The following is a 25589-nucleotide window of genomic DNA, read 5'->3' as shown; positions in this document are numbered from 1 at the left end:
AAACTGACATCTTAGCCATCCATTAGTAGCTCAGTGTTTTGAAATATTCAGTGCTTCAAAAATTTTCTGTTGTCTGGTTTTATAAGCCATTTTCTCATAAGCTCGCTAATAATTCTCAAGTGCAATCTAATTTGGTAAATATATAGAAACTTTGACAGCCCAACATTAACTGTATACTTTGATAATGAACTAATTGTGAATAAAAAAATATGCAGTTTAAGAAAACATGATCTGTTCTGTGTTATGCTTAATACATCGTGTGCATCTTTCTGTTTAGATGGATTTATTCTAGAAGCCTGCTTGACAATGTCAAGGTAAGAAAATATAGAAAAGAAAGACACAGTCTTGGCCCCAAAAAATTTCCAGAAGTTTTCTGTTGTGTGAGGCAAGCTGTAAAGGAATGTGAGTTGTGTGAATTTGGGGAGACCTGGTGGTGGAGGAACAGTCAAGGCGATCGGCTGATGGCCTCCCACATCCACGATGTATTGATCTATTCTTTCCTTTATATGTATTTAAAAGTAAGTGAAATGAGTTTTCATTGTATCAGTATATAATAATATGCAATCTTTGGGGCCAAAAAGCTTCCTTCTTTAGGTTTTGGAAGTTTATACCAAAACCATAATATATAAAAAATAGATTGCAAATCACAGTAAACAAATAAAACAATGATACAATGCAAAGTGTTACATTCAACTATCACGTCATATATTAAAGGTTCTTCTATTGCATTAAATTGATCATGCACAAGAGGAGTCATGCCTAGTGGTCAAATCAAAATTTTAATACAAAAAGGGCACATTGTGAAAGATAAAAAAAGGTTAAATATAGCATTTATTATAATTGTTGTGATATGACTGTAAAATATATCATATTTTCAAGCACTTCCTTAACAGTTAAATTCACATATTGTACTTTGAATATTATAGATTTGTGCTAGTGAAACATTTTTCTCAACCAGAACTACTAGTAAGCATCTTTTCAGTTAACTCATGCTTGTTGCTGGCCCAAAGGGACATTTTTCTTCTATTTTTTAAAACATTTTGACACTGTCTCATATTGATTAAGTCCTTATCAAGGTGGGTTCTGGCCAGGATGGATAAAAAGCAATGCTTTTTTTTAAAAAAAATATTTAAATCGGATTTTTTTGATAAAATGCTTTTTGAGAAAAAAACCTATCTAAAGATAGTTTTAATTAAGATACATTATAGCACAAAGATATGTCATCATGGAATAGAGATTATAAATTCTAATTCTATAGTACGAGACAATATATTCACATAATGCTTAAGAAAAGTTTTGTAAATGACTTCATGGATTAGGGACCCAATTTTATGGGGTTCCACAGGCTTCTGTATAGATTATTTGAGTTAATCTTTCTATCTACTCAATGGGACTCAGTGCTCAGTCTAGAAATACCATCAGAGATACTTAGTTTTGCAGTTCTCAAACTGTGGATTTGAGACTCCAGAGGTAACATGCTTATTAACAGCAAAAATGTTTTTAAATAAATAAATAATATATAGAGGTGAGAAATAACAGATCTCAACTCTATTGTCCCTCTGCAAATTTGTGTACATAGAGTCAATCCCTTACCTCTCTCTAAAAGTGCAAAGTTTCAAAAAGTTCAATGAATAGAAGATTGTTGGGGGCGGAATAGATCTGGACAAGGAGAAGTCTGGAGATAAATGTGAGAAGTGAGAGACACGCTTGTTTTGTTAAAATATTATATGTTTGCTGTTGAAGGAAAAAAATCCAGAATACTTAACATTGTTGTTTTAGTTAAATAAAATAATTTAAATGTCTGTCTGGTGATATTCTCCTCCTAATACAGCATGGCAAGAAAATCCTCCCAATATTAATGATTAACCTGTTGAACTGGAGATAGTTCACCTCTCAACCTAAATATCTCTTTGGTTACCTTTGGCAAATGAAATAACCAAACAATCATTCATTTTCTGATATAGCTGTAAAACTAATCTGAAAAGTTTTCAAAATAAATCACTGTTTAAAAATGTATAGTGTGTACCTTCTAAAAATGAAACCTACATCACCCTGCTTCTGGCCCTCAATAATTCTCTGACCTTTCTGTGTTGCACGGCTCCAGAGGCTGTTCCTGAATCTGCGAGCTATCTCCTCTATTTGTCAGCAATAGAATGCCATGCAAGCTTTCATAGGAATAGAGTGTTGTATATATTTGTTCTTGATGCCAGACAGAAGGAACATTATTTGACTCCTCTCGCTCCCTCCAGCCCCATCCCCGGTAGTGTAATGAACAGGAGCTGTCTGCCACCTGTTGTCTCTTAGATAAGTTTTAGAAATATAAAGAAGCTTAAAGAAATATTCTTAGCCATTAATAGAGACCAAAGATATGTCTCCCCAGCTAGTTCTGGAGTAATTTTCATGTGTAGGTCCAACCACATGGCTTTAAAAGGAATGGAGAAAAAAGATGACTACATGGACCCAGAATAGGGAGCCGTAGAGCATAGGCGCCGACTCTGGGGCTGCAGCACCCACGGGGAAAAATTGGTGTGTGCTCTGCACCCATTGGCAGCTCCCCGCGCACCCCCCCACCTCTGCCTCCACTCCACCTTCTTCCCTGAGCGTGCCACATGCCCACATTTTCCCCCTAGCTCCCAGCCCTTGCACCGTGAAACAGCTATTTCGCGCAACTGGGAGGGAGAGGGGAGGAGGGGGAATGCGGTGCCCTCGGGGAAGAGGCTGGGCCAGGGCAGGGATTTGGAGAAGGGGTCCAATAGGGGCAAGGAGGGGGTGGAGTTGGGACTTTGGGGAAGGGGTTGGAATGGGAGCGGAGCAGGGGAGGGGAATGGGTGGAGTTGGGGCTGGGGGCAAGGGGACACACGCACTCACTGGTGCTGGGGAAAGTTGGCACCTATGTCGTAGAGTGCAGGGCATGGCAAGTTTATTTTAATGAATCTCTAATGGTGAAAAGACTGGCATAAATTGGACGCTTTAAAAAAAATCACTCTGTGGATTAAAATGCCTGAACCTGGTTACATCATTACTGTGTGGTGGTGTACTGGTGCTACACAGTGTAAAAAGTCCTAGCTTAGATAAGGGCTAACCTATACTGAGGAAAGTTGGCTCACATTGGAGAAACAAAGTTTTCTGAAATCATATTGAAAATGCCTGTTCCCTGTCTACACTAAATAGCTTATTTACAATATTAGTAATACCATTGCAGCTGAAAGTGATTTGTACCTACTAATATTTCAATTCAGCAAAGCTCTTAAATACATATTTAAGTCCTAGTGAGCTCAATAGTAAAAACATAAGGGATTTACAGAATAGGGGATGGACTTCAGCATATGCTTAAGTGCTTTGCTGAATCAGATCGTAAATCTGGTTATAATTCTTTCTAGTGTGGGCCCTAATGCCATAGCCAGTATCCAGGGCTTGTCCAAACCCAGGAAAAGGCCTGAGTATTTTTTTGTTGTGTCAGACCTTAGAGTCCAGATTAAGTAATTGTTTGCAGTAACTGCAGGTGTGTAAGAATTCGTTACCTTCTAGATTTATTTTATTTTGTTTTGCTACCATATGTCCACTTGAACAAACTGAAATTCCAGTGTTCAAGGAGTATGTGTTCATACAAATGTCTGTTTTTCTACTAGGCAGAACTGTTTAGGAAGAACAGATGCCATAAAGGTAAGATTTAGTTTTCCATAGGATCAGCATCTCTTTCATGGGCAATTGATGTGTTTTATTCTTTATTTCGCTATTGTTATTGAAAAAACAATAGCTACTGCTTTTTGAAATTTTCGTATGCGTGGTGAAGAAATTTCAAACCTCCAATTCTGAATCCTGGTGTGGAATTCTGTTGAAGTTACTGGGAATTTGCATCACTGCAAGAAACCTTATTAATGTGGGATGGGTATCTTAAGTAATTACAGTGGTTTTCATTTTTAATGTTACTATTGTTGTTATTTTAGGACCAAAAGAATGGACAAAATGGCAGATTACATGTGTTTGGTCCAAAAAGTAAGTGACCTAATAATGATTTAGTATTTGGAGGGGGATCCACCTTTTTTTTTATTATATGCTAGCTTTCCCTGATTTAAAAAAATCCAGTAAGCAAGTTTTTGAGTTGTTTAGCAGTGCAAATTTTAATTGCAACTTTGAAACAATTTACATCTGTCACAGTCAAAGAAAGTTTAGAATTGAAAATCAGAATTTGTACTAAGTATATCAGAACTTTAAACAGCTGTTGTTCATTTGTTCTTTAGAAGAAGTGGTTATTGAACCAATTCAAACAATGCCACGGTGAGATGATCTCTTTGGTTTTGCAGCTGATCTATTACATGCCTTTTTAAGCAATTAGAGCTAGATAATGAAATCATTTGTTACCCAATTAATTTTGAAAGGCTGGAAATGCATGGATTAACACTTTAACCTTTGGTTCAGTTGGCACCATTGCTATTTAGATGGGGTATTTAAAATAGAATTTAAATCTTAATGATATTGTAGAAGTACATATTTTTAAATTAAGGCCTTTACATTTTGAGTTATTGAATAGTTATTTTTGTCAGTTTGATGTTTTTACTGTTGTAGAATGTACTTACATAAAATTTTCAGAAACTATGAAAACATTTTCTGTTGTGCATAATCTTTTTGTTTGAAAATAATAATAGAATTCATGTATAAACTAAAATTAGAAATATTGATTAAAATTAATGGAAGATTTATCTAAGGGCCAGATCCTGTATCACAGAAGTCAGCAAGAGCTTTGCCATTAGCCTTAATGAGTGCAAGTTCAGGCCCTGAATGATCTGAACTGCGTTGAAAATATCAACCATTATATTTAAGATTCTTATGAGGTTAAGTGAAAAATGTGAAATTTTTTCCAAAATAAGTTACTATGGCTCTTAGACTGCTCCTATAAAAGTCCATAGAAACATCCCATCAACTTCAATGGAACAGGATCATGCATCATGACAAGATCCCTTCATCCATGTAAGCAGTCAAAAGGCAGGTGTCGCAGTACAGTAAAAGATCTAAGGTTACATTTTTTTAGAAGTGGTTTGTAAATTTGGAGTGTAAATTTTGTACACATGAAAGGGTATGCATGAAAAAATGTGAATATTATTGTTAAAGGCTGTCTGAAAATTTGGCCCCTGGTGATTATCCAAGATTGCTCCAAAACATCCTTCCTTGCTTTATCTGTCATGTCAGTAAAACTCAACTTGGGGTGCCAGTTTTTTATCTCTTTTACACAAATGTAAACTTGGAGTAACTCCAAAGACTAAATGGGTCAAATTGTTAAAAGGGAACTCTTGTTCCTGGTTATATGCATTTTCACAAATATTTTTGTGCTTGCAAACTGTATTTGCGTGTGTAACCTGCTAAGTAGTAAGTAGCTGGATTTCTGACCTCTCAGTTTTCACACAAATATAATTTACCTGGAAATTGTAAAATAATAAATAATAGAAATAAACCAGTAAATTTTGCCTGGGTATGGAAAAGCTTGTAGATGCAATTTTTTAAAGCCACTTTTTAATACTTGGTCTTAAAATTCTTGCCAAGTGGACTACTCTTGATGATATGATACTTCTCTTACCATATAACTCCATAAAATTGCTTTTGTTACTAGGTTTTTTATTGCTGGAATTGGAATAAATTCCATTTGTGATTCCCCCCCCCCCCCCCGAACAATCATTATGTAAAATATAACTGCAATTCATTACAATGTGTAAATAAATCACTAAATCAGTATAAAAAAATTGGAATAGTCATCTCTTGTAAAAGAATAATTATGTTATAAGAATGGGTATTGTATCTTTTTCTAGCCCTGAGCTTTATTACAGGCGGTTAATTGAATGAAGGTATTTATTATATGAGTATGTAACCCCTAGTTTGTATAAATATGTTGAGACTGTCTCCATATTTTTACTGAAGTTTGAAAACTCTTATTCAGTTAAGGGTACTCTGTAGCACCCAACACAGGTGGAAGAATTACCTGTACATTTTCAAAAGTCAGTTCACAGCTGCTTGTTTCCTGTGTTGGAAAATGGGTATAAAAGTTATGAGAACATCCAGATGCGATCTATTTATTTCTTTTCATTCAGTTCCATGTAGACTTTATCTGGTGAATCTTCCAAAAAGTTCTTTTTGAGAAGTGATCTTAAATTAATAGAAATACTACATAATAATGGTTTTGAACAATCAGTGTAAACTGGTTAGTACCTGTAGTAGTCATCACAGGCATAGAACTTATTTTAATATTTAGTTAAAAAGAGAAAATAGGAGTTAGCTGCTATATTGCATTTGATTCATTCCCACTCCCTAGAAAGGCCGATTCCTAATCAATTATGTATAGGCCTTCTTACGTTTTGTATGGTATGAATTTGCAGAAGTGATTTTTGGATGCCCACTTTAAGACACTTTAAAGGAGTCTGATTTTTCAGAAAGTATTAAGCACCTGCCCTTTGAATATGAGACACCTTTTAAAGTGGTTCAAGTTAGGCACTCAAAATCACTTTTGGAAATTTGGTCTAGATTCTTAAGCAAAAGCATTAGTTAAAGACAACTTCAGGCTAATGATCCAAGGTATATAAGAGTTATATCATATATAAAATATGCCACTATATAGTTTGTACAGACAACATATGTTGCATTTTCTCCATTTGCATGCATCTACTCTCATTTTCTCAAAACTAAGTAATACTGTATTATTTAAATCCAAGAGCGCCTTATTCAGTTTAATTCTTGTTTTTAGTTGCAAACTGTCTATATCAATATTGTTGAGAAATAGATATTAAACTCCATCTGTCCATGGATTTTTTTGTTGTATTCCATGTCTGAGTAGCTTTATCACCTATGTGAGCTAATGTTGTTGGATTTTAAAAGTGTTTGGGATTTTGAAAGGTAATCGGAGAGATTTTGAAAGGTAATAGGAGGTACTAGACAAACATTCCCTCAGACTTTGTAACTGGAGAAAATACTTTTTTCCAATAATAATGGACAATGAACAATCTGTCATTATTTGTTAAATGGTGTCTACTGGAGTTTCTATTTTCTGAAATAAAAATGAAGATAAATAATGAAGTTGGCACTCAGTCAGCTGGCAGCTTCCTATGTTCACTGACTTAACCATGCTGGTGATGATTTGGTTATTTGTGGAGACTATTGATGTTACTGATTTACTTTCAAGACTTCAAATGACATGTTTGGGGGATTTGAAGATTCAAGATGCGGAAATCAATGTTGAAAATGAAATTCTCTGTGATCCCAACTTTATATTTTTGTGCTTTAATGTAGAAAGCTACATAAACTCTTTTTGGGAAGCATGTTCAGTTGCTTAACTCAGTTGTTGTCATCCTGAGAGAGTTATTAAAAAGGTACAGTAAATGTTTGTGAGCTGTAAACTAGGGATGTCAAAGTTTGAAACAGCTGCACCTTATTCAGCATATCTTATACATAAACAGAAATACAGTTATCTGTGTTGTGTATAATCTATATAAAGACTTGCCTGCAGTGCGGGCTAAATTCAGCACTGGGTTTTTATATCACAATATACATTTAAATGAAAGAGAAAAAATAGAATCATGTATTGAGGCCATTGTACAGATCACAGCCTTTTTGTTTGTTTTGATTTTTAGTGGGGCAAAGGGCAGATGGTACTAATCTTGGATAGCCACAAGTTCACAAGTATCAATGGAATGAACATAATTATATTGCAGTTAATGGCAATATTTGATTTGTGTTTCTTTATGTGAAAAACCATTTTAATTTAAACCAAGGCAGCATGGATGTGGACCAGAATCTACAAAGAAAGTTTATACTCCAACAAAACAAATCTCATTATGTGCAGCTAAATCAACTTTTGAAAAGTAAGTCTTATATCTTCGTAGCTCACTAGGTGCATTTAAGAAAAATGGGCTATTAAAATATTAACTTTGTGCTTTTTAAATAAATAATTTTAACCCTTTCGATTAATGCTTCAGGTACTGGCCAGTCAGGAGCACTCTGACAGAGGAGGATGGATTTATGGTCACTGGGAGGAAATGCTGGGCTGGAAATCTTGCTAAAATGAGTATCAAATGGCCCTGTGTCCCCCATTGCAAGTTAATGACCGCTTCCTTGGGCTCGGAACTAGCAAGATTTGGGGGGATGCACTTCAGAAGGACAAAAATTCTAATATGAAGCCTAGGCTGGTTTTGTGTATAGCCAAGACAAAAGCTTGCTGGTAGTACGGGCATTGGTTAGGCAGCTCAGATGACTGCAGCCAGTGTGGATTGTCAGTGCCTACAGTGAGCTGCGCAAATAGTATCCTGAGATGCAAGAGAATAACCAGAAAACATTAAACAGTGCAGTGTAAACACTAAGCAATGTAAAAACACAGCACTGGACAAGCTACTGACATGGCTACCAAAAAGCCCTACTATAACAAACCTGGATCGATCTTATATATTTTTTTTTTTTTTGGAGAACCAAACTGAGCTCCAGGTTGTCCTTGGATTAATTATCTTAAAACAAAATGGCTGTAGTAAAGTCCCTGGAAATCTAAGGCAGTGGAAAAAGACTTCTTGGGATGACAGCTGAAGCTCCTGCTGCTGTGGGGAAGCCATGGCAGAAGAGAAATAGTAACTAAATTTACTATGCTCCCTTTTGTTAATTTATCGTTTTGATTTGGAGAATTCTTAATCTCACCATCAATTAAGGAATAAATCATGTGTCTAGAAATATCCATATGTCCTTCAGCAAGTACACAGTCATCTTGCAGGCAAATCACTTTTCCATAAGAAGCAGTTAATTTTGACAGGGTTATCATATCTGGCTTATTATTTGGGTGCTGCTGGTGTTACATCTCTGTAAAAATTGGCTTAACCTGGAGATGTATTATTTTTAGTCTTTTTATGATGCTTTTTTCCCCACTGTAAATAATATCTAACATGTAGATGGGATGCTTCTGCAAAAACTATAAAAAAGAAAAATTCATCTAGGATTCAAGAGACTAATTTAAAATCACCCCACTACATACAAGAAACTACAGGTAAGATTTGCACTTTCTTCACTGAGTTACAGATAGGTCTCTTTTTCAACCAGCCACATCCCCCAAAAAATGAATAACAAATGTGTAAGGAGTAGAGATTATAAAGTGATATTAGTTTCTGTGCTGCATGATTGTAGAAAGAATAGGATTTTCTTGTAAGGACTGAATGTGATATCATAGGCCTTATGTGTATCTGGTTTGATGGAGACATTGCTGTTGTTTTGATCAGTGGTTAACTGTCTGAAGTGCTTGCCTATAGCTTATACATCACACTGTGGAAACCATCTTTTTTAGTCTGATCTCTCCTGATTCAGGAGTGGCGGAAGATAATACATTATAAAATAGCAAAAAGCTAAAACTAAAATTTTCTAAGACGACTCTAAAGAATATCTATAGTGTTCATGGAAGACACTGTTCTCAGTTAGATTGAAAAAGAGCTATAGTTTCATGGCTATGACACAACAGAACAGCACATGCCATTATAGAGCATGTACAATATATTATCTGACGTTGGAGGTTCTGAACTTCTAGGACTCTGTTTACTTCAGTAGTAATGTATTGCATACAAGAAGACTTGACCACATGTAAAGTGGTTCTACAAAGGAAACTCCACATTCGGTTGTGTAGATTTTTCTTTTGTTTAATAAATGTCTTCATAGAATACCATATATTATCCTCTCTCTTGGAAATAACATTAATTGCACAATAACAGACTGCATTTTTTAATCCCTTGTTTGTTTTAATTTTATACAGATGAGTAATTAAAAATTGATTTACACAAACTACATCATGAAACAACAATCAGTGAAGCTAGGACAGATAGTATCAAATCAGAAGTCATTGGTTGGCTGGTTCAAGTGAAACTTATCTGAATCCCTGACAATTCTCCATGCAAATATTTTCTATTCAGAGTTGCCTTTTATTATTTCAAAAAATGTTTTGTGCTTAGGAGATTGGTATGGGGAAAGTCTAGTAGTCTAAGGCTTAATTTGTACCTTTTAGACACAGCTTACAATAAGGGGTAGATCTCGGCCACACTACCCCGAAAGGAGCACTGGTGACCTTCTGTCTTTGGGGAATGCAGAAGCTGCACCTCTTGCTATTGCTCTTCTTTGGGTGCATGTGTCTTTTCCTCCTGCAGCCAGCTACTCTGTGTTTTGGGATCAGAGCTGTGAAGAAAGAGACCGATTTCTGCTTTGTCTTTAACGCTGGTCTACACTACAAATTTATGTTGATATAATTATGTCATTCAGGGATGTGGATTTTACCGACCTAATTCTCAGTGTAGATAGTATGTCAACGGGAGGGCTTCTCACATCAACATAGCAGCTGTCTCTTTGGGAGGTGCAGTACCTGTGCCAGTGGAAGAAGGTCTCCTGTTGGCATAGGTAGCGTGTTCACTAAGTGCTACAGCTGCACCTGCTGCTGCAGCACTGTAACTGTAGACAAGTCTTGATTTAGGGTGGGCAGGGGGGTTATGCATATGCTGTACACTCATATCAGGGCCAGGCACAATTTGGCCCAAGGTTTATAAACTGCTTCCAATCCTCTACAGACACTTCAGGCACTAAGAAAACAAAATAAATTAATCAAAATAACATTTAATAAAATACCATATAATATTAAAGTAATGTTAAGGTCGCATAGTTAGGAATACAAGAAGTCAAGATATGCAAAAGTTAAGATTCCAGCAATGTGACTGTATTAATATTGCTGTTGGGACCCATAACTTACACTTTTTTTTTTGTTTTTTTTTTTAAATAAAAGGGAAATAACGTGGGAAATCTTTAAGGTTAGTAGGGAATATAAAATACTGTTTCTCAGCATGGTTACAGATCTACTTTAGCTCCACTCTAGCAGTAAGACAGTGGTATAACACAGACACCACTAACTGTGGCAGAGAATTATGTACCAGCACTATGCTTGTAGGGTATATGGGCCATTAAAAATAGATCCATCGTGCTGTTCGCTAAATGCTAAGCTAGCAATTCAGGTTTTCGGTATAATCCAGAATCAACCAAGAAAATGTATTATAATTGTAAGTCTATTTTTAAAAATATAAAGTAAACCTTACAAAATAGCAAAGTTCTTTTAATGATTCTTTCAGTGGAGTTGATATCCTGTTCATTGTCCTCTGTAAATTACAAGCTGTTTCACTTTCTGCTCAGGTTCTACAAGCCTCATTTCTTGGCTGCAGTGGCAGCACAGTAAGCAGCCTTTTATAGTGTGGTTACACAGAATGGGAACATAGGATTCAAAAAATAGATTTTAAAAAACGTCAGTTCTAATCTCTATTTCTATTGAAATAATGTCTGCTTAGAAGTATGCAGTTAGTTTAAATAGACCTATAAAAGATATTTTTTGTAGAAAGTTACAAGGCACTAAAGTAGCCTGAAATAAACATTGTAAAGGAGTAAAATTAGAAACCAAGAGTAGAAATCCCTAGTTTATAATGGGAACTGTTCTATAATATTAACTATAGCTGTTGCTACCAGTGCAACTACTGTAATATAAAAACTAAAAGTGAAATCAGTTACTAATAAGTGTAACCTATTCCTGCCATTTCTTGTCATCAGCCAACCAGTCATTGGGTGGCACTTTGTCAGAATGTTGCCTTCCTTTCAAAAACATACTGTAAAACATGCCTCAATTGATCTGATCAAAAAATAAAATATATTAAGTAGAGAGAGAGAAAATCCAGTTTAACTCCAAAGAAACAGCCTGCATAAAATACTTATTCTTAACTTCTAAACAACATAGGTAGGTACAATTAAGGACATTACATTTTATGAAGAACACATCCTCCCTGGTGAGCTTCTCTTTCTCCTCTGCTGCTTTTGCTGAGCAGGTCGGCAGTGAAACAGTCTTTCCGCTCCAGATAACTGTCATCTATCCATCCTTCTTCTTCAGGTATCTCCAATCCCCCAAGTTTTAGTCAGTGATCCTTTTGATGTTCCAAGGTGTTAGCCTGTTCATCAATCCCAGGCAAGCAAACGAAGATGTTTACAGACATCCCTTTTGAGAGCATATGACACATTCTTATAGAATGGCTTATATATTTTAAAGACATTCACTATTGTAATAGTTTCCTGTAAAGGTGCCCGGCCGGGGCTTGACCCTCCCTGAGGAGGAGGGGAGCCACACCGGCCTTGCTACGCTGTCCGAGTCTGTCCCTCTCGTCAGGGCTAAGTGACGCCGCACAATCGCCCAGGGACTCCGGCCTTCTGTACAGGGCAGAGTGAACAGAAAGTCAGCTCGGGGTTGAGTAAACAATAGTTCAGGCTGCTCAGGTCCTTTGGGGCAGGACTGAGCAGTGGTACAGTTTACGGGGGCCCAGCCCTTGGGTCAGGCGGGGCACCAAACACAGTTGTAGAGTGGCCTCCTCAGGCCAGGGGGAGGGGGAGTCTGCCACCCTTGAGAGGGTGGCAGGGAGAATACAGGCCCTCCCACTCCACTGCGTTCCAGCCCAGGGCCCTAGTAGCTGCTAACACCACTGACGGTCAGTGGGGATCCTGACCGAAACACACTGACATGGGTTCCAGTACACTTGCAGCCCGACTAAGGTTGGCTGCCCCCAGGCCAGTTCCAGTCTCCCCCTCTGGGCCTACCTGATCGGTGGCGTCAGCCTCTGGGAAGTCCAGTAGCTTGGGCCCCTCCTGGCTGGGGCTGGGTGGTAGATCCGGCAGTACCTCTGGGAAGTCCAGCCAGGCCTGCTCCGGGGATTCCTCGGGGCAACAGCAGGGATGGGGCGGCTCCGGCAGTCCCTCCTCGTAGTGGGCGCAGGGAAGCTCCAGCCAGTCCGGGCAACCACCCGGGGTCTCAGCAGCCTCCCAGTCGCGAACACCCTCTGGCAGGTCTGCTCTCAACGGCAGCTGGGCCTCAACTGAGCACCGCTGGTCGGCTTTTATACTTCCAGGTCACCTCCTGACCCTCTGAGGGGCAGGTCCAGAGCCCTGTGGCCCCGCCCCTTCCGGCATCTTGTGGGGCTCGACCCTCCCTGAGGAGGAGGAGGGGAGCCACACCGCCTCATTACATTTCCCTTGTGTAAACAAGTTTGGGTTTCTGTTTATGCTACTATTACACTTATTTTTCCAAATGTTCCTTTGAAGGTATAGCCACACAACACATGACTCAGCCTACATTTGCATCCTCATCAGCTCTCACATGATTGTTGTTGGAAGAAGCCATTTTGGCATAATAATTTGACTTTTTTCAGAGGTGCCTGACAGAAAGTGTTAACCTTGAAAACTGCTTACTGTTTACTTGTTAGAGTTCTTAGTGTTAAAGTTGCTTTTTACCAGCATTTCAATTCCATATCAAATATTAATAATTGACATAGTATGTAGCACAGTTTTACTTCCCTTTAAGGGAATCTTGTTAATTGCACTTATACTCCCTTTTATGAGCTAACATATGATGTCATAGTTAAGTCAAGGGTAGTTAATAAAGAACTAAGTTGATGCAAACTTGAAACTCTCTAAAACCTGGCGAGAAGACTACTGAAAGATTCTATGGAGCTGCAGTCAGCAATAGAAACTGGGATGGTTGGTGAGCTAACCCCAGGATAAAGTTTGAAATTGTGTTCTGTCTTGGGCCTGAGCCAAAGTCCTCTGAAGTCAACAGATTCCCATTAGCTTCAATAGGCTTTGGATCAGACCCTAACAGCATTCCCAGACAAGCTAGTTCTGCCCTTCAGTGGCTCTGTGCAACAACTATATGCATGCTATTAAGGCATTTTAGTGTCAGTGATCTTAGAATATATTAAACTGACTTTTAAAGACATTTTAGATTTCACACACACACACACACACACCACACACTCTCTCTCTCTCTCTCTCGTGGTGTCACTACAGGGCAGAATTGAGGTGCCCTAACTGCATTTCCATAACTTAACATGTTTGGCTTTCTGTTAAATTTAACTTTTAACTCTGAATTTCCTGGATTTACAACAATTTGGTTGGGAATAATTACAACATCCTTTAATGTATCTTACCCTAAATTACTGATATGTACTCTTAACCTACTTAATATAATTTTTTCTGGAATGTCTGGTTTTGTTTTTTAAATTCAATACATTGACTCCAACCAAGAAACTCAAAGGTAATGCTGTGTGATACTTCATATCTTCAAATCATTAGAATTACCAGCTTTAAATATTTTTTTAAACAATTTTAACTTTTTATAGCCAGATGCACTAGTATATCCTGATTGCTTTACTCTAGTTTGCAGTAGTATGATGTAGCCAGAGCATCCTGGCCAGTTAACTGTGTCTACAGCCACTTTGTTTCACCAGAATAACTAAAAGCAAGTGGGGAATTACATCACAGTTTCCTCCTCCTTCCTATCCTCCAAATTCCCCCTCTTCTACTTCTTTACGTTCCTCTGCACATGTGCATACACCCCATTTCTCCCTCCCTCTGCTTACATGTGTGCCTACTTGCACACAAACATGGTTCCCTTTTCACTCCTGCCCTCTTGCTGAGTAGATCTTGAAAATAAATATTAAGCATTAAAGGTCACTTTTTGCCATTGTATTTCATAACTGAATATTCATTTGTCAGCAGAGGCTTGTGCATAATATCTTGTCCTTCAGAGAAATACCTAAAAAAATTCCTCTCTTTCAAAATGGTCAGTGCATCCTCTTATGCCGAGTGAGAGTAAAGCCAACTTGCCTTCAGCTGGTGGCCCTGAGCTGTTAGAAGGTGGAGAGGAACACTTAGAGCTTGTGTATGCTGGGTCAGAGTTTGGACTTTTCAAAGAGGACTACATTAATACAAATTAGGAATCTTTTAGTTTCCACCCACAGTGTCCACATAGGGGAGTTACATTGCAGCACTTTTGGCTGGTCATACTCCTTTTTGTCCAAACTGCAGGGCAGTGTCGACACAGCCCGAGTCCTGCATAGATAGTCTCAGCCCCATTTGAGAACAATGGGAGATAGATGCCTATGTCAAAATGGCCACCTGAGGGCAGCCTATGGCTTCAATCCCATTGAGAATAGTGCAGCCATTTTGAAAGAGTGCAGTTTATGAAAGTCTCTGTAGAAGAATATTTTTCTTCCACAGCGCTGAAGAAGAAACTTCTTGTTATGAGGAATAATTGGGGTGTGTGATGGGATCCCTGGGGTACAACCTGGAACTGGGGTACTGCTGTGCCCCCTTAACTCTCCAGTCTGGGCTCTTTCTTGCAGTGCTTTGCTAGTGACAAGCTACAAACCCTTCCAGGCGCTGTCATCACTCAGTACAACAGCTTGTGGAGCCTGACACTCTGCTAAATTGCATGATTGCTCCCTAAGCCATTCATGAATCACACAGAGAAAGGCACCAGCAGATCTCCCAAGCCCCCAGCCCTGGTCAGAAGCCTGACTAGTGTAAGTTCACTATCCAGTCTGCCCCTCCCTCTATATGGAGAGGCCACACATTAGCTTTTGTAAACTGAACTGAGATTTCCCAAGCACTTCTACCAAAACACACTGTTTTAGGTAAAATATAAAACAGATTTGTTAACTACAGAAAGATAGATTTTAAGTGATAATAAGTGGTAGACATGAAAGGTCAGAGATAATTACCAAAGACAATAAAAGGTAAGCATGCAGTCTAAATTTTGAATCTTATTAGACTGAGCAGTATTTGGATCAAGCAGTTTTTCTCACCCCACTGGATGTCTCAGATTACAGTACTTAATACACAGACTTTTCACTTAAGCCTGGGACCAGTCTCCTCAGTTCAAGTCTTTTTCTTCTCAGTATTCTTGTTGCTTCCAGCCTAGGTCGGGGACGAGAAAAGGTAAAAAGCAAGATGCCACTGTCCTTTATTTTATACCCTCAGTCCATGTGCCTGGAAAATACTAGCCCAGACATGTCCTGGTGGGCCTTGCTGAGTCACAGTGTTGAGCAATCCCCCATTGCTTGTGGTGCTTGTGCAACTCTCTTACAGCATTGTAAATCCCTTGTTTACATTTCCCTTGCTGATTAATGTCATTTAACAGCCACTGGGCTATGGATCATCTCCTTTGTTGTCACTGGAGAACTAGCAGTGGAGGACTCCCAAACTTACAATATATTTTAATGACAACCATACAGCAAAGTCTCATGATTTCATACACACTAACAATATACATATTTTGACAGAACCACGAGTTTCAGGAGATCATGACCTTTAATATGATATCTTACATGGCATGCTTTGTATGAAATATCACACCCAAATATGAATGATGAACATGGGGATTACAGGGTGCTATTTTGAGGAACAGTGTATCACAGGGGGAAATGACCATTAATATTAAAAAAACATGTAGCCTACACACACTGAAGATTTCAGTAAGTAAACCATAGGGGAAATTTTGAAAAATATGCATTCTGTTCATAAGATCATTTGGGACAAAAAGTCTGGCAGCAGGTGCTGAATTTCTTATCTTTAAATTTAATTTTAATTCCTAAATTAATTATCAAAGGAATGTAAATTAATTCTATAATCAAAGAGTAAGTGCTGGTAAATTTGGTTAGGATACACAATTTTTTATATACATAAGCAGTTGAATCTCTGATTTAAGTGCAAAACAGCTCAGCCTTAATAATGGAGCTGCAACTGCCCCTGCCCCCCATAACAAACTATTGGTATTCATTAACTTTATGAATTCCATGGGTTTTTTTCCTTAATTAGAAGTTGTCTTTTCTTCAACTTTCATTTTTCTTCCTTATTCTTCCTTATTACTTCATTCTGTGACACCTGCTGTTAGCTAGTTTGCTCTTTAGGCGAACCTCTTAAGGATAACATTGGTACAATTGATGTCTCTATAAGACTCTTGTTCTGTAAAACAAAAATATACTGCATTTTTGGCTTCTAGCAGATCAAATGTTGTTATAAGCACCATCAGTACAATGACTCTTCTTTCGGAATATTTAGCTGAAAGAATGGTATTACAGCTGAGGTAAAATTTTCTTACCAGAAAATTTCTTACTGCTTTTATGATCCTAATTCAGAACCCACTGAAGTCAATTAGAGTCTTTGCATTGACTTCAACAGGATGTGTGGTTGTATATGTTTCTGCACTTTGTTAATTTGAAATCTCAGAAAACTTTATCAGACCTGTTACCACAGTTTCATAGTACTTTTCCTCAAACACATTAGCTTGTAGTTTATGTATTTAAGATGAGAGATTTGGCTAAAGAAGGGCATATATTGCAAGCAGACACAATCTAAGCTTTGCCACCTAGTCTGCCAGTAGCTCATGCCTCCTTATTTCAATCTTAGGACTTTGCAGGAAAGGCTGTCAGCTGAACTCCATTAGGTCATGGTTCAGTGATGAGAACAAATACCCATTAGGACTCAGCCAAGAACAGCAACCTTTATTTACCTCTCACTGATTTTAAACTCAAAAGATTAGGCACTAATTTGTGTGTTCGTTTCAACGTATAGAGTCTATATATGAGACCTGAGAACTGAATTCCCTCATTAGTGAATAAGTCCTTATAAAATAATTTCATTCACATTGCACATACATATAGATGTGCTTATTTGAATGTGCATTCAATCACAATTCTTATTTCTTTTCATTCTAAAGCACCTATGTGTTCAGCCAGTAGATCATTTGATTAACTGGACATTCTAATACCTCTTGGGGAAAAGAGATGATATCTCATGCACTTAAGCCTCTGTGGACTGTTCCATTCTATTTGTGCTGGAAGAGAGCTTTTATCTTTAATAATAATAATAATAAAAACACCTTCCACACCATGATGTTTCAGGCCAAGACAGCAGCTTTTTCAAAATTGCCAGGCTGTATACTCCTCTTCCCTAGATGAATGGTGTAACTTACTAATGCTTTATAATACTTAAAAAGTGACAGATGAGGTTGGTTTTGCTTTGTTAGGCAAGTCCAAGAAATGCTAGTCTGCAGTCTGTGGTATTAGGTATTACTCATATATGACGTGGCAGCAATTTAAAATATCCAAAATGTACTCATGGGAAAACCTTTACAAATATAATGAAGAAGAAATTGAATGAAAGAAACAATAAATACTTAATGCACTGCTAGGATTGAGAAGATAAATGCAACAAAAGTTAGGAAGGTGAGAGTTATGGTTCCCAAAGCAACTATTACTTTCTCAAATTTTGCATTCTTTTTCAGGTAGTTATTTTTAGTGCTTTTGAAGACATGTAAGACTCTCTTTCTGTAAAACAAAAATATACTGGCTTTTGGCTCCCAGCAGATCAAACATTGTTATAAGTACCATCAGTACAATTACTCTTCTTTCAGAACATTTAGCAGAAAGAATGGTATTACAGCTGAGTTTCTGTAATATAGAACGTTTTAAAATGAGTTCCAGGCATGACATGTTACATTCAGTGGGCCTAATTCTTCCCTAAGAGGTGCACCATACAATTCTTATTTTCTTCAGTGGTAATTATCCTAGTCTATAAGAGGACACAATTGAGCTCAGTAATGTAAGCATTAAGCTTTTGATGTAAGAAAATAAACAGAAAATATTTTTCAACTGTATGTAAAAGTACCTTGTCAGTGATCCTCATTAACTAGTTAATGCTTATGAATCACTTTGAACACATAAAATGCTCTGTAACTGCTAAGTATTATTTGTTTTTATCACTGATATAATATTAATTTTGAATTTAGATGATGATAAAGAAAAAAATTCCAGAAATGTAGGAAAGCCAGTGAATAATGAACTCAGCACTGAATTTCAGACAAATAGTATTGAGGACCATAATATTGATGAGCAGCTGTCAGAAACTACAGATGACGATGAAAGCAGCAGTGAAAATAGTGAAAATGAAGATAGAAAAAGAAATGCACCAATAGAGTTGCTGGGAGAGGTAAATTTCACCTTCCCCCACCCCCCACCACTGAACAATGTGAACATAGACTGAGAGACCCATGTATTCTGCAGCACAGTGGAACCCAATTCTGTAGCAAACACTCCATAATTCTGCCAAATTCTTCATCAGTGTTGATTTATTGTATCTGTCATGTAAACATGCTTGTGACCATGTTTCAAAATTGAAAATACTCATTGAGGCACAATTCATCAATGATTATTTTCGGCAATGACTATTTTTTATATATTTTTTGTTTTGTCCTCCAGATGACCCAAGTCTGTGGGCTTCAGTGGTTACAGTGTTGTCCAGGCATCTCAGCTCCGAATCTCTTTTCCCTTCATCATGCATGCCATCAAAAATGGGGAGCTTATAGTCCGATTCAGTGGTTCATCTGAGTTCCACAGGCCTCTATTCTTTAGGCAGTCTAGCTGCCCAGCCTGCATTTCTGGTATTCCCCCTATTCCCTGGCTGCAAATTAGGGTGACCAGACAGCAAGTGTGAAAAATTGGGATGGGGGTGAGAGGTAATAGAAGCCTATATAAGAAAAAGACCCAAAAATTGGGACGGTACCTATAAAATCGGGACATCTGGTCACCCTACCGCAAACTGGTCTCTAGCCCTTGCTCCCTGAACCTCTCTTGTCTTTTCTGTAGAGTAGTGATGCACTATAATCAATTAATTCCCCTTTGTGGATAAAGATGCAGAGTAAGAGGCAGCTTCAGACAGGTCCCAGCAGGACAAGATAACAAAAGAACCCAAGATGCTAGGCATCTGGCTACAGCAAAATAGTATTTTTGTTGCAGAGTTTACTGAATTCTTGGTTTCTTGGAAAAATGCCAAAGCCCACAGTTGCACAATCAGAATCCCTGGAGCCCAGAATGAAATGACTGGGGCCATTCACATCTCTCAGAAGTATTGTTTTAGGTTTGTAGACTGAGATGGACACAATTCACACTTGGCGTACATTTTTTAGGTTTGCATACCTGTAAGGGTTAGAAAATTAATTTTTTAATTTTAAACCACAGTTGTGCAGCAAGGGGTGAATTGTGGCAAGTTCTGCAGTTGTGGAATACTTGGGGCTCTGCGACTGGCACTGTAATGGTAAATACTCTGTTGAAAACTATTATGTATTATGCAAACAAAATCCCTGCTGATACTGTCAAAAACAATTTTTCAAAAAATATGCCTGTGTAAAAGATGTGCCTGTATTTAATTGTTTGATGAGGGAAAACAGTTCAGTCAGTTTGTATGACGGCTTCTGTTCTAAGTGCTGCAAGAGATCCTGAGTGCCCACGAGTGTTTAATACTCATTTGGAGTACGCAGTGTATATGGGAAGAATTTTGGTTTTTTCTTTCCTGTTACCTAGACTTGAATATCAAAATGTTTGTGAAGTGGTAGATGGTACAGTATGGTTTTTTTTTCAGCTAATTGGTTGTTTGCTCAACATCCAGTTCCTTTTTTTTTCCTTTTTTTCCTTTTTTTTCCAAACAAAACATGAGATGTGTAGTGTTGCTGTCAAATGGCCCAATGGAGCAAAGTACTTAAGCATATGCTTATGTCCCATTGATTTCATTAAGAGTTAAGTATATGTTTTAAAGTTAAGACCTTGCTGTCATTGTGATACTAATATGCTTACAGGTAAAATGACAGTGCAGTAAGAAACGCTCTGGAATAAGAATTTTGCACGGCAAGCTGAAGAAAAACTTACTCAGCTCCTCTTTTGGGGGGACTGACTATCTTTGCAGTATCTGACAAAGCCTTATTAGTTGCTATTGAGAGTACAAAAGATGGGAAGGGTCAAAGACTTAAATCTAGATCCTATGCTGTATGAGAGGGATCGGCAAAACTCAAAGTAGTGTAGGTGTAGGCTCTGCCAATTATGAACATAGCTCTGAGAATTTAAAGAGAACTGTTGACGTTAACAACTGTCAAACTGTCTACTTGACTTCAAATGAAAGAACAGTAATAATATTCATTATTAAAACAACATCCAGCAGTTACCACACAGTGCTGTCTGAGATACTGTTGTCTAAGAAGAGAAAATGATGATACCTCAGATAATTCTTTGTTGATTTTTTTTTAATTTTTTTTTTATTTTTTAGTGGTGACCGCTGTATATATCATGTTTGCTTATGTGGTAATTAGTTTTTAATATCCTGTCGTTAATTATATAAGTAGATTCTTATACTGCTTTTAACCATTGTCTCGCTATTCTGATAATGCCACCTCAGACATCAGTTAAATGGGTCTGTTGTGGATTTCCATTTGTTAATTTAATATTACTGCTTTTAGATCGTTGAGATCTTGGTGGATTTATGTTTTGGGTTTGGAGTTTTTCCCCCCTTACTTGATAGCAATGAATGATAGCATGTTTGAAATACAAGACTGTTCCATCTGATGCCAAAAATAAACTGTGGGCCCAACAGGTGTTGTCAGGGCTTGATTCAAGTCCCTTGTCCACACTGTGCCATACTGACTGTGAAGCCTTATGTTATTTACTCTTGTCAAATACATCTCTCGGGGCTATTAATTTTTACCTTATTGTGTGAGCGCAGGTATTATTTAGAATACCTGTTGTAAAAAAAAAAATCAGTTCTCACATCAAACTTAGGCTACAATCCTGAAGACACTTAAGAGGGTGCATGACTTTACTCATGTGAGTAGTTCCACTGGAGTCAGTTGGACTACTCATTTATAAAACAACACACGTACCTAGATGTTTCCAGAGTAACTTGGCTGTGTGCTCAGAGTAACACAATTACACAGAAATAAAATCCTCAATTCTAAGATGTAGTAGCTGAGATGGAGTTTGTACAAGTCATGGTGGGACAAGCAGTTGTCCACTGTCCCCTGGTGGATCTACTTAGAAAAATAGAAAAATTCTGCACTTTACAGCTGTTGGGAAAATTGATCAAAGTTCTCACTAAAGTATTTTTATATAAAAACTGACCAAACTTGGAACTAATTCTCGAAGTGTGCACATCAACAATTAACTTTCATACTAAACCATATTGTTCTTTTAGTTCCTGAAAGCAATTATGGATCAAGACTACAATCTCTCAAAAAAACTTTGTCAGATGAGTAAGTACTCTCTCTCTCTCTCTCTCTCTCTCTCTATATATATATATAATATAAAAACTTTTTTACATTTTATCTGTTTCATTTTATTATTTCCCCTCATGTCCATTTTCTTAATTGCTGATAAATACTTGGTGACCTTGATCGATCAGTCCATCAGCCCTAACAGAGAGAGAGCCAATCACAATACATCATTCATGTTGTTCTACCCATTCCTTCAGCCACCCGCTGGCCAGGCTGTCAGTGGCACCAGACACCTGATCAGTGCAGTGCAGTGCAGCCCAGAACCCTTGAGCCCAAGTGATCTGGCAGCATCAGCCTCCCCAGTAGCTGGGATTACAGGCACGCACCATCGTGCCTGGTGCTGATAAATACATTTCTTAATTGCTCAGGTGGCTTTCATTTTGGATTTGGCTTATATAAAGTTGCTCTGTTTTCAGTAACATGTGCCAGCTTCCTCCATGGAAAATAATTCTTCTTCTCCATGCAGGAGAGAATTCTGATGAAACCTCAGAGCATTCCTACCCTGCTGCATCCTCTCCCTACCTATGAAACTGTAACTTTGTGGAATTCCCAGAGAGGGATTTCCACATAGTTGGAGTGAAGGAAGGAACATGCTACAAAGGTAGCACTCTCCCTTCCACCCGGGTCTGTAGCTGCAGGCTTGTGAAAGCTGTCTGAAGCATAGAGACCATAATACCGTATGGAAGCATAGTAGCACTTTTCGCATGGGGATTGCAAAGATTTTTTTTTTCTAAGAATTAATTCTGCCACACAGCATCCCTATGTAGTAGACAGGTAGTGCTGTTCTAGAGATGAGTAAACTGATGCATAGAGAGATTAAGTGACTCACTTGAGGACACAGTGAGTCAGTGCCAGAACCATTTATAGAACCTGGGAATCTTGACTTCCAGTTCCCTATTTTATCTTCTAGCCAGACTATACACTTCTCCAACCAAAATGCGGAAGATAGCATTGCAAGTTACTGCAGACCAAGTGGTGTGAAATTTTAGGAAACTAAGTCTAGTATAGACAAGACCAGTAGTAAATTAACGAATAGTGAAATTATGACACCACAGTTGACAGTTGCTTAATAGTCAAGTAATTGAGAGAGGGGTTGGGTTTTTTGGTTAACACCCATCAAACTTTAATATCTAATGCACATTTTGGAGAAAGGATGTCTTTGTTAAAGATTCAGGCCTTGTCTACACTACATAGTTTTGTAGATGCAAGTTATGCTGACAGAAACTGGTATAATTACATCATTTGTGCATGTTCACACAACGCTCCTTCTACTGGCGGAGCGCATCCACACTTGGTGCTCTAGCATCAACAGTGAGAACAGTGCACTGTAGTTAGCTACCTCACTGAGCTATTCGCCACCTTCTGCAGCTAGGAGTTGTGGGAAGGCAGATTGGATTGCAATGCATCATGGGTGTGGGCTCAACATCCCATGATGCAGTTCTTTCCATCCCAGCATTCCATGGGCCTCCAACTGCATTTCGCAGCATTTGTCAACAGTCCGTTTACTGTGCACCTGCCATTTCTGGTTGAAAGCATGTATCCCACACTGCTCTTTACTGTTGTGGTCACTGCTATGAACACCTCAGGATGGTCATGCACTATATCATGAGCTCCCAATTTGAACAGGAATCGGAGTTGCCTCATCTGTTGTGTGTCCTGGAAAGAAACAACACAGGATTACTTTGGACATTTATGTAGTAGCTGGACATGATGAACTGTCACTTTTGGGCTTGGGAAACAAGCTTTCATTGATGGGATTGCATAATTATGCAGATCTGGGATGACAAGCAGTGGCTGCCAACTTTTGGATACAGAAAGCCGCTTTCCTGGAACTGTGCCGAGCTCGCCTCAGCACACCAAAATGAGAGCCGCCTTCTCAGTAGAGAAACGAGTGGCAATTGCTGTGTGGAAGCTGTTGACTCCGGACTGCTACCGCTTGGTCGTGAATTAGTTTGGAGTGGGGAAGTCCACCGTTGGGGCAGCTTTAATGCAAGTATGCAGGGTCATTAATTGCATCCTATGAAGGACTGTGACTCTTGGAAATGTACATGAAATATTGGATAGCTTTGCGGCAATGAGATTCTCTAACTGTGGAGGGGCAATAGATGGCACGCATATTCCAGTTTTTGCAAGATGGTCCAGGCCAATGGAGTACATCAGTAAAAAGAGGTACTTCTCAGTGGTACTGCAGGTGCTTGTGGATCACCCTGAGCACAATGGGTTTCACTAACGTCAACACGAGGTGGTCCAGGAAGATGTATAATACATGCATCTTCAGGAACACTGGCCTATACAGAAAGCTGCAAGCAAGGACTTTCTTTCCAGACCAGAAGATTCAAGTGGGGGATATTGAGATGCCTATAGTGATCCTGCAAGACTCAGTGTATTCCTTACTCCCATAGCTCATGAAACCTTACACAGGACACCTGGACAGCAACAAGGAGTGCTTCAACAATAGGCTGAACAGGTGCAGAGTCGTAGGCGCTGACTCCATGGGTGCTCCGGGGCTGGAGCACCCATGGGGAAAAATTAGGGGGTGCTGCATTATGGGCAGCTACCCCAGCATGCAAATGACTGCAACGTACTTTTCAAATGGGGGTGGGGGCGCGGTGGAGTGTGACAGGCAGCGTGTTGTGTGTTGTGGGGAGAGAGAGAGTGGGGTTTTGGGGGGCTGAGAGCATGTCAGCATGCTGTCTTGTAAGTTCAGACAGCAGCAGCCCCCCATTCCCCCCCCCACCTCTCTCTCACTCACAGCATTCCACACTAATGGCTTGCATGCCAGCTGTCAGAAACAGAGCTTTGAAAGGTCATTTCCGCATTCCTACAGGAGTTCAAAACAGTGACAAGAGTGGCCACTTGACTTAAGGGGATTATGGGATGTTTCTGGAGGCCAATCAGAGTGCAGTAACTCAACATGTCGTTCACACTTACGCCCAAGCGTTGTAGCCAAAGTGCAGCAAACATTATTCCTCTTGCCGAGGTGGAATACCAGCAGCGCTGTAGCCGCGGAGTCAGAGCGCAATACATGCCTTGCCAATGTGGATGGGAAGTGAGCTAGTGCATGCGGAGCTCCTTTATTGTGCTGTAACTCGCAAGTGTAGCCAAGCCCCTAGAGATCTCGCAGGAGGATTCCCATGAAATCTCAGTGTGCATTAACACACTGTTCCACTGTACAAGGCTATGTGGAGCACACGCAAACACAGCTAGTCTTGTACATTTCTATCCGTTCACCCACTTTTATAATATTCAGAGCAAAGGACAGCTCTACCTCATATAACTGAGCAGCATCAACTCAAAAAGATCACTTACCAAGGCTATCCTCTACTGCATCATGCGCACCAGAGACTGGCCGTTGGGACTGGCTAGACCCAGGACCGGCTCAGGCTTTTTTGCCTCCCCAAGCGGCAAAGCGGGGGAGCGGGGGAAAGCTGTGATCGGCAACACTTCGGTGGCAGCTCTGCTGCACCGCTTCATTCCTTGGCGGCAATTCGGTTGCAGGTCCTTCACTCAAAGAGGGACTGAGGGACCCGCTGCTGAATTGCCACCAAAGACTCGGACGTGCCGCCCCTTCCCATTGGCTGCCGCAAGCACCTGCTTGCGCTGGTGTCTGGAGCCGGCCCTGGTTAGACCCCTCAGGAGT

General features: G+C 39.0%; 1 protein-coding gene across 3 annotated transcripts in view; it reads left to right on the top strand.

The window, feature by feature from the left end:
* The window catches only part of ERICH2 (glutamate rich 2), a 38677-nt gene that overhangs the window by 7857 nt on the left and 5231 nt on the right, over positions 1-25589 (top strand). Inside the window, exons 4-11 of one of the 3 annotated variants that reach the window (XM_050916306.1) lie at positions 278-314; positions 3630-3663; positions 3948-3996; positions 4242-4278; positions 7755-7844; positions 8913-9007; positions 18644-18843; positions 21871-21928. In XM_050916306.1, coding sequence (XP_050772263.1) covers positions 278-314; positions 3630-3663; positions 3948-3996; positions 4242-4278; positions 7755-7844; positions 8913-9007; positions 18644-18843; positions 21871-21928 — 600 coding nt within the window. The remainder of the gene's footprint in view (positions 1-277; positions 315-3629; positions 3664-3947; positions 3997-4241; positions 4279-7754; positions 7845-8912; positions 9008-18643; positions 18844-21870; positions 21929-25589) is intronic. The other 2 variants (XM_050916304.1, XM_050916305.1) reach the window with 2 other exon arrangements.

Source organism: Gopherus flavomarginatus, chromosome 10 (assembly GCF_025201925.1).
Source record: "Gopherus flavomarginatus isolate rGopFla2 chromosome 10, rGopFla2.mat.asm, whole genome shotgun sequence".
Classification (NCBI taxonomy): domain Eukaryota; kingdom Metazoa; phylum Chordata; order Testudines; family Testudinidae; genus Gopherus; species Gopherus flavomarginatus.
The sequence above is the reverse complement of the archived record's forward strand: the minus strand, read 5'-3'. Positions and strand labels throughout refer to the sequence as shown.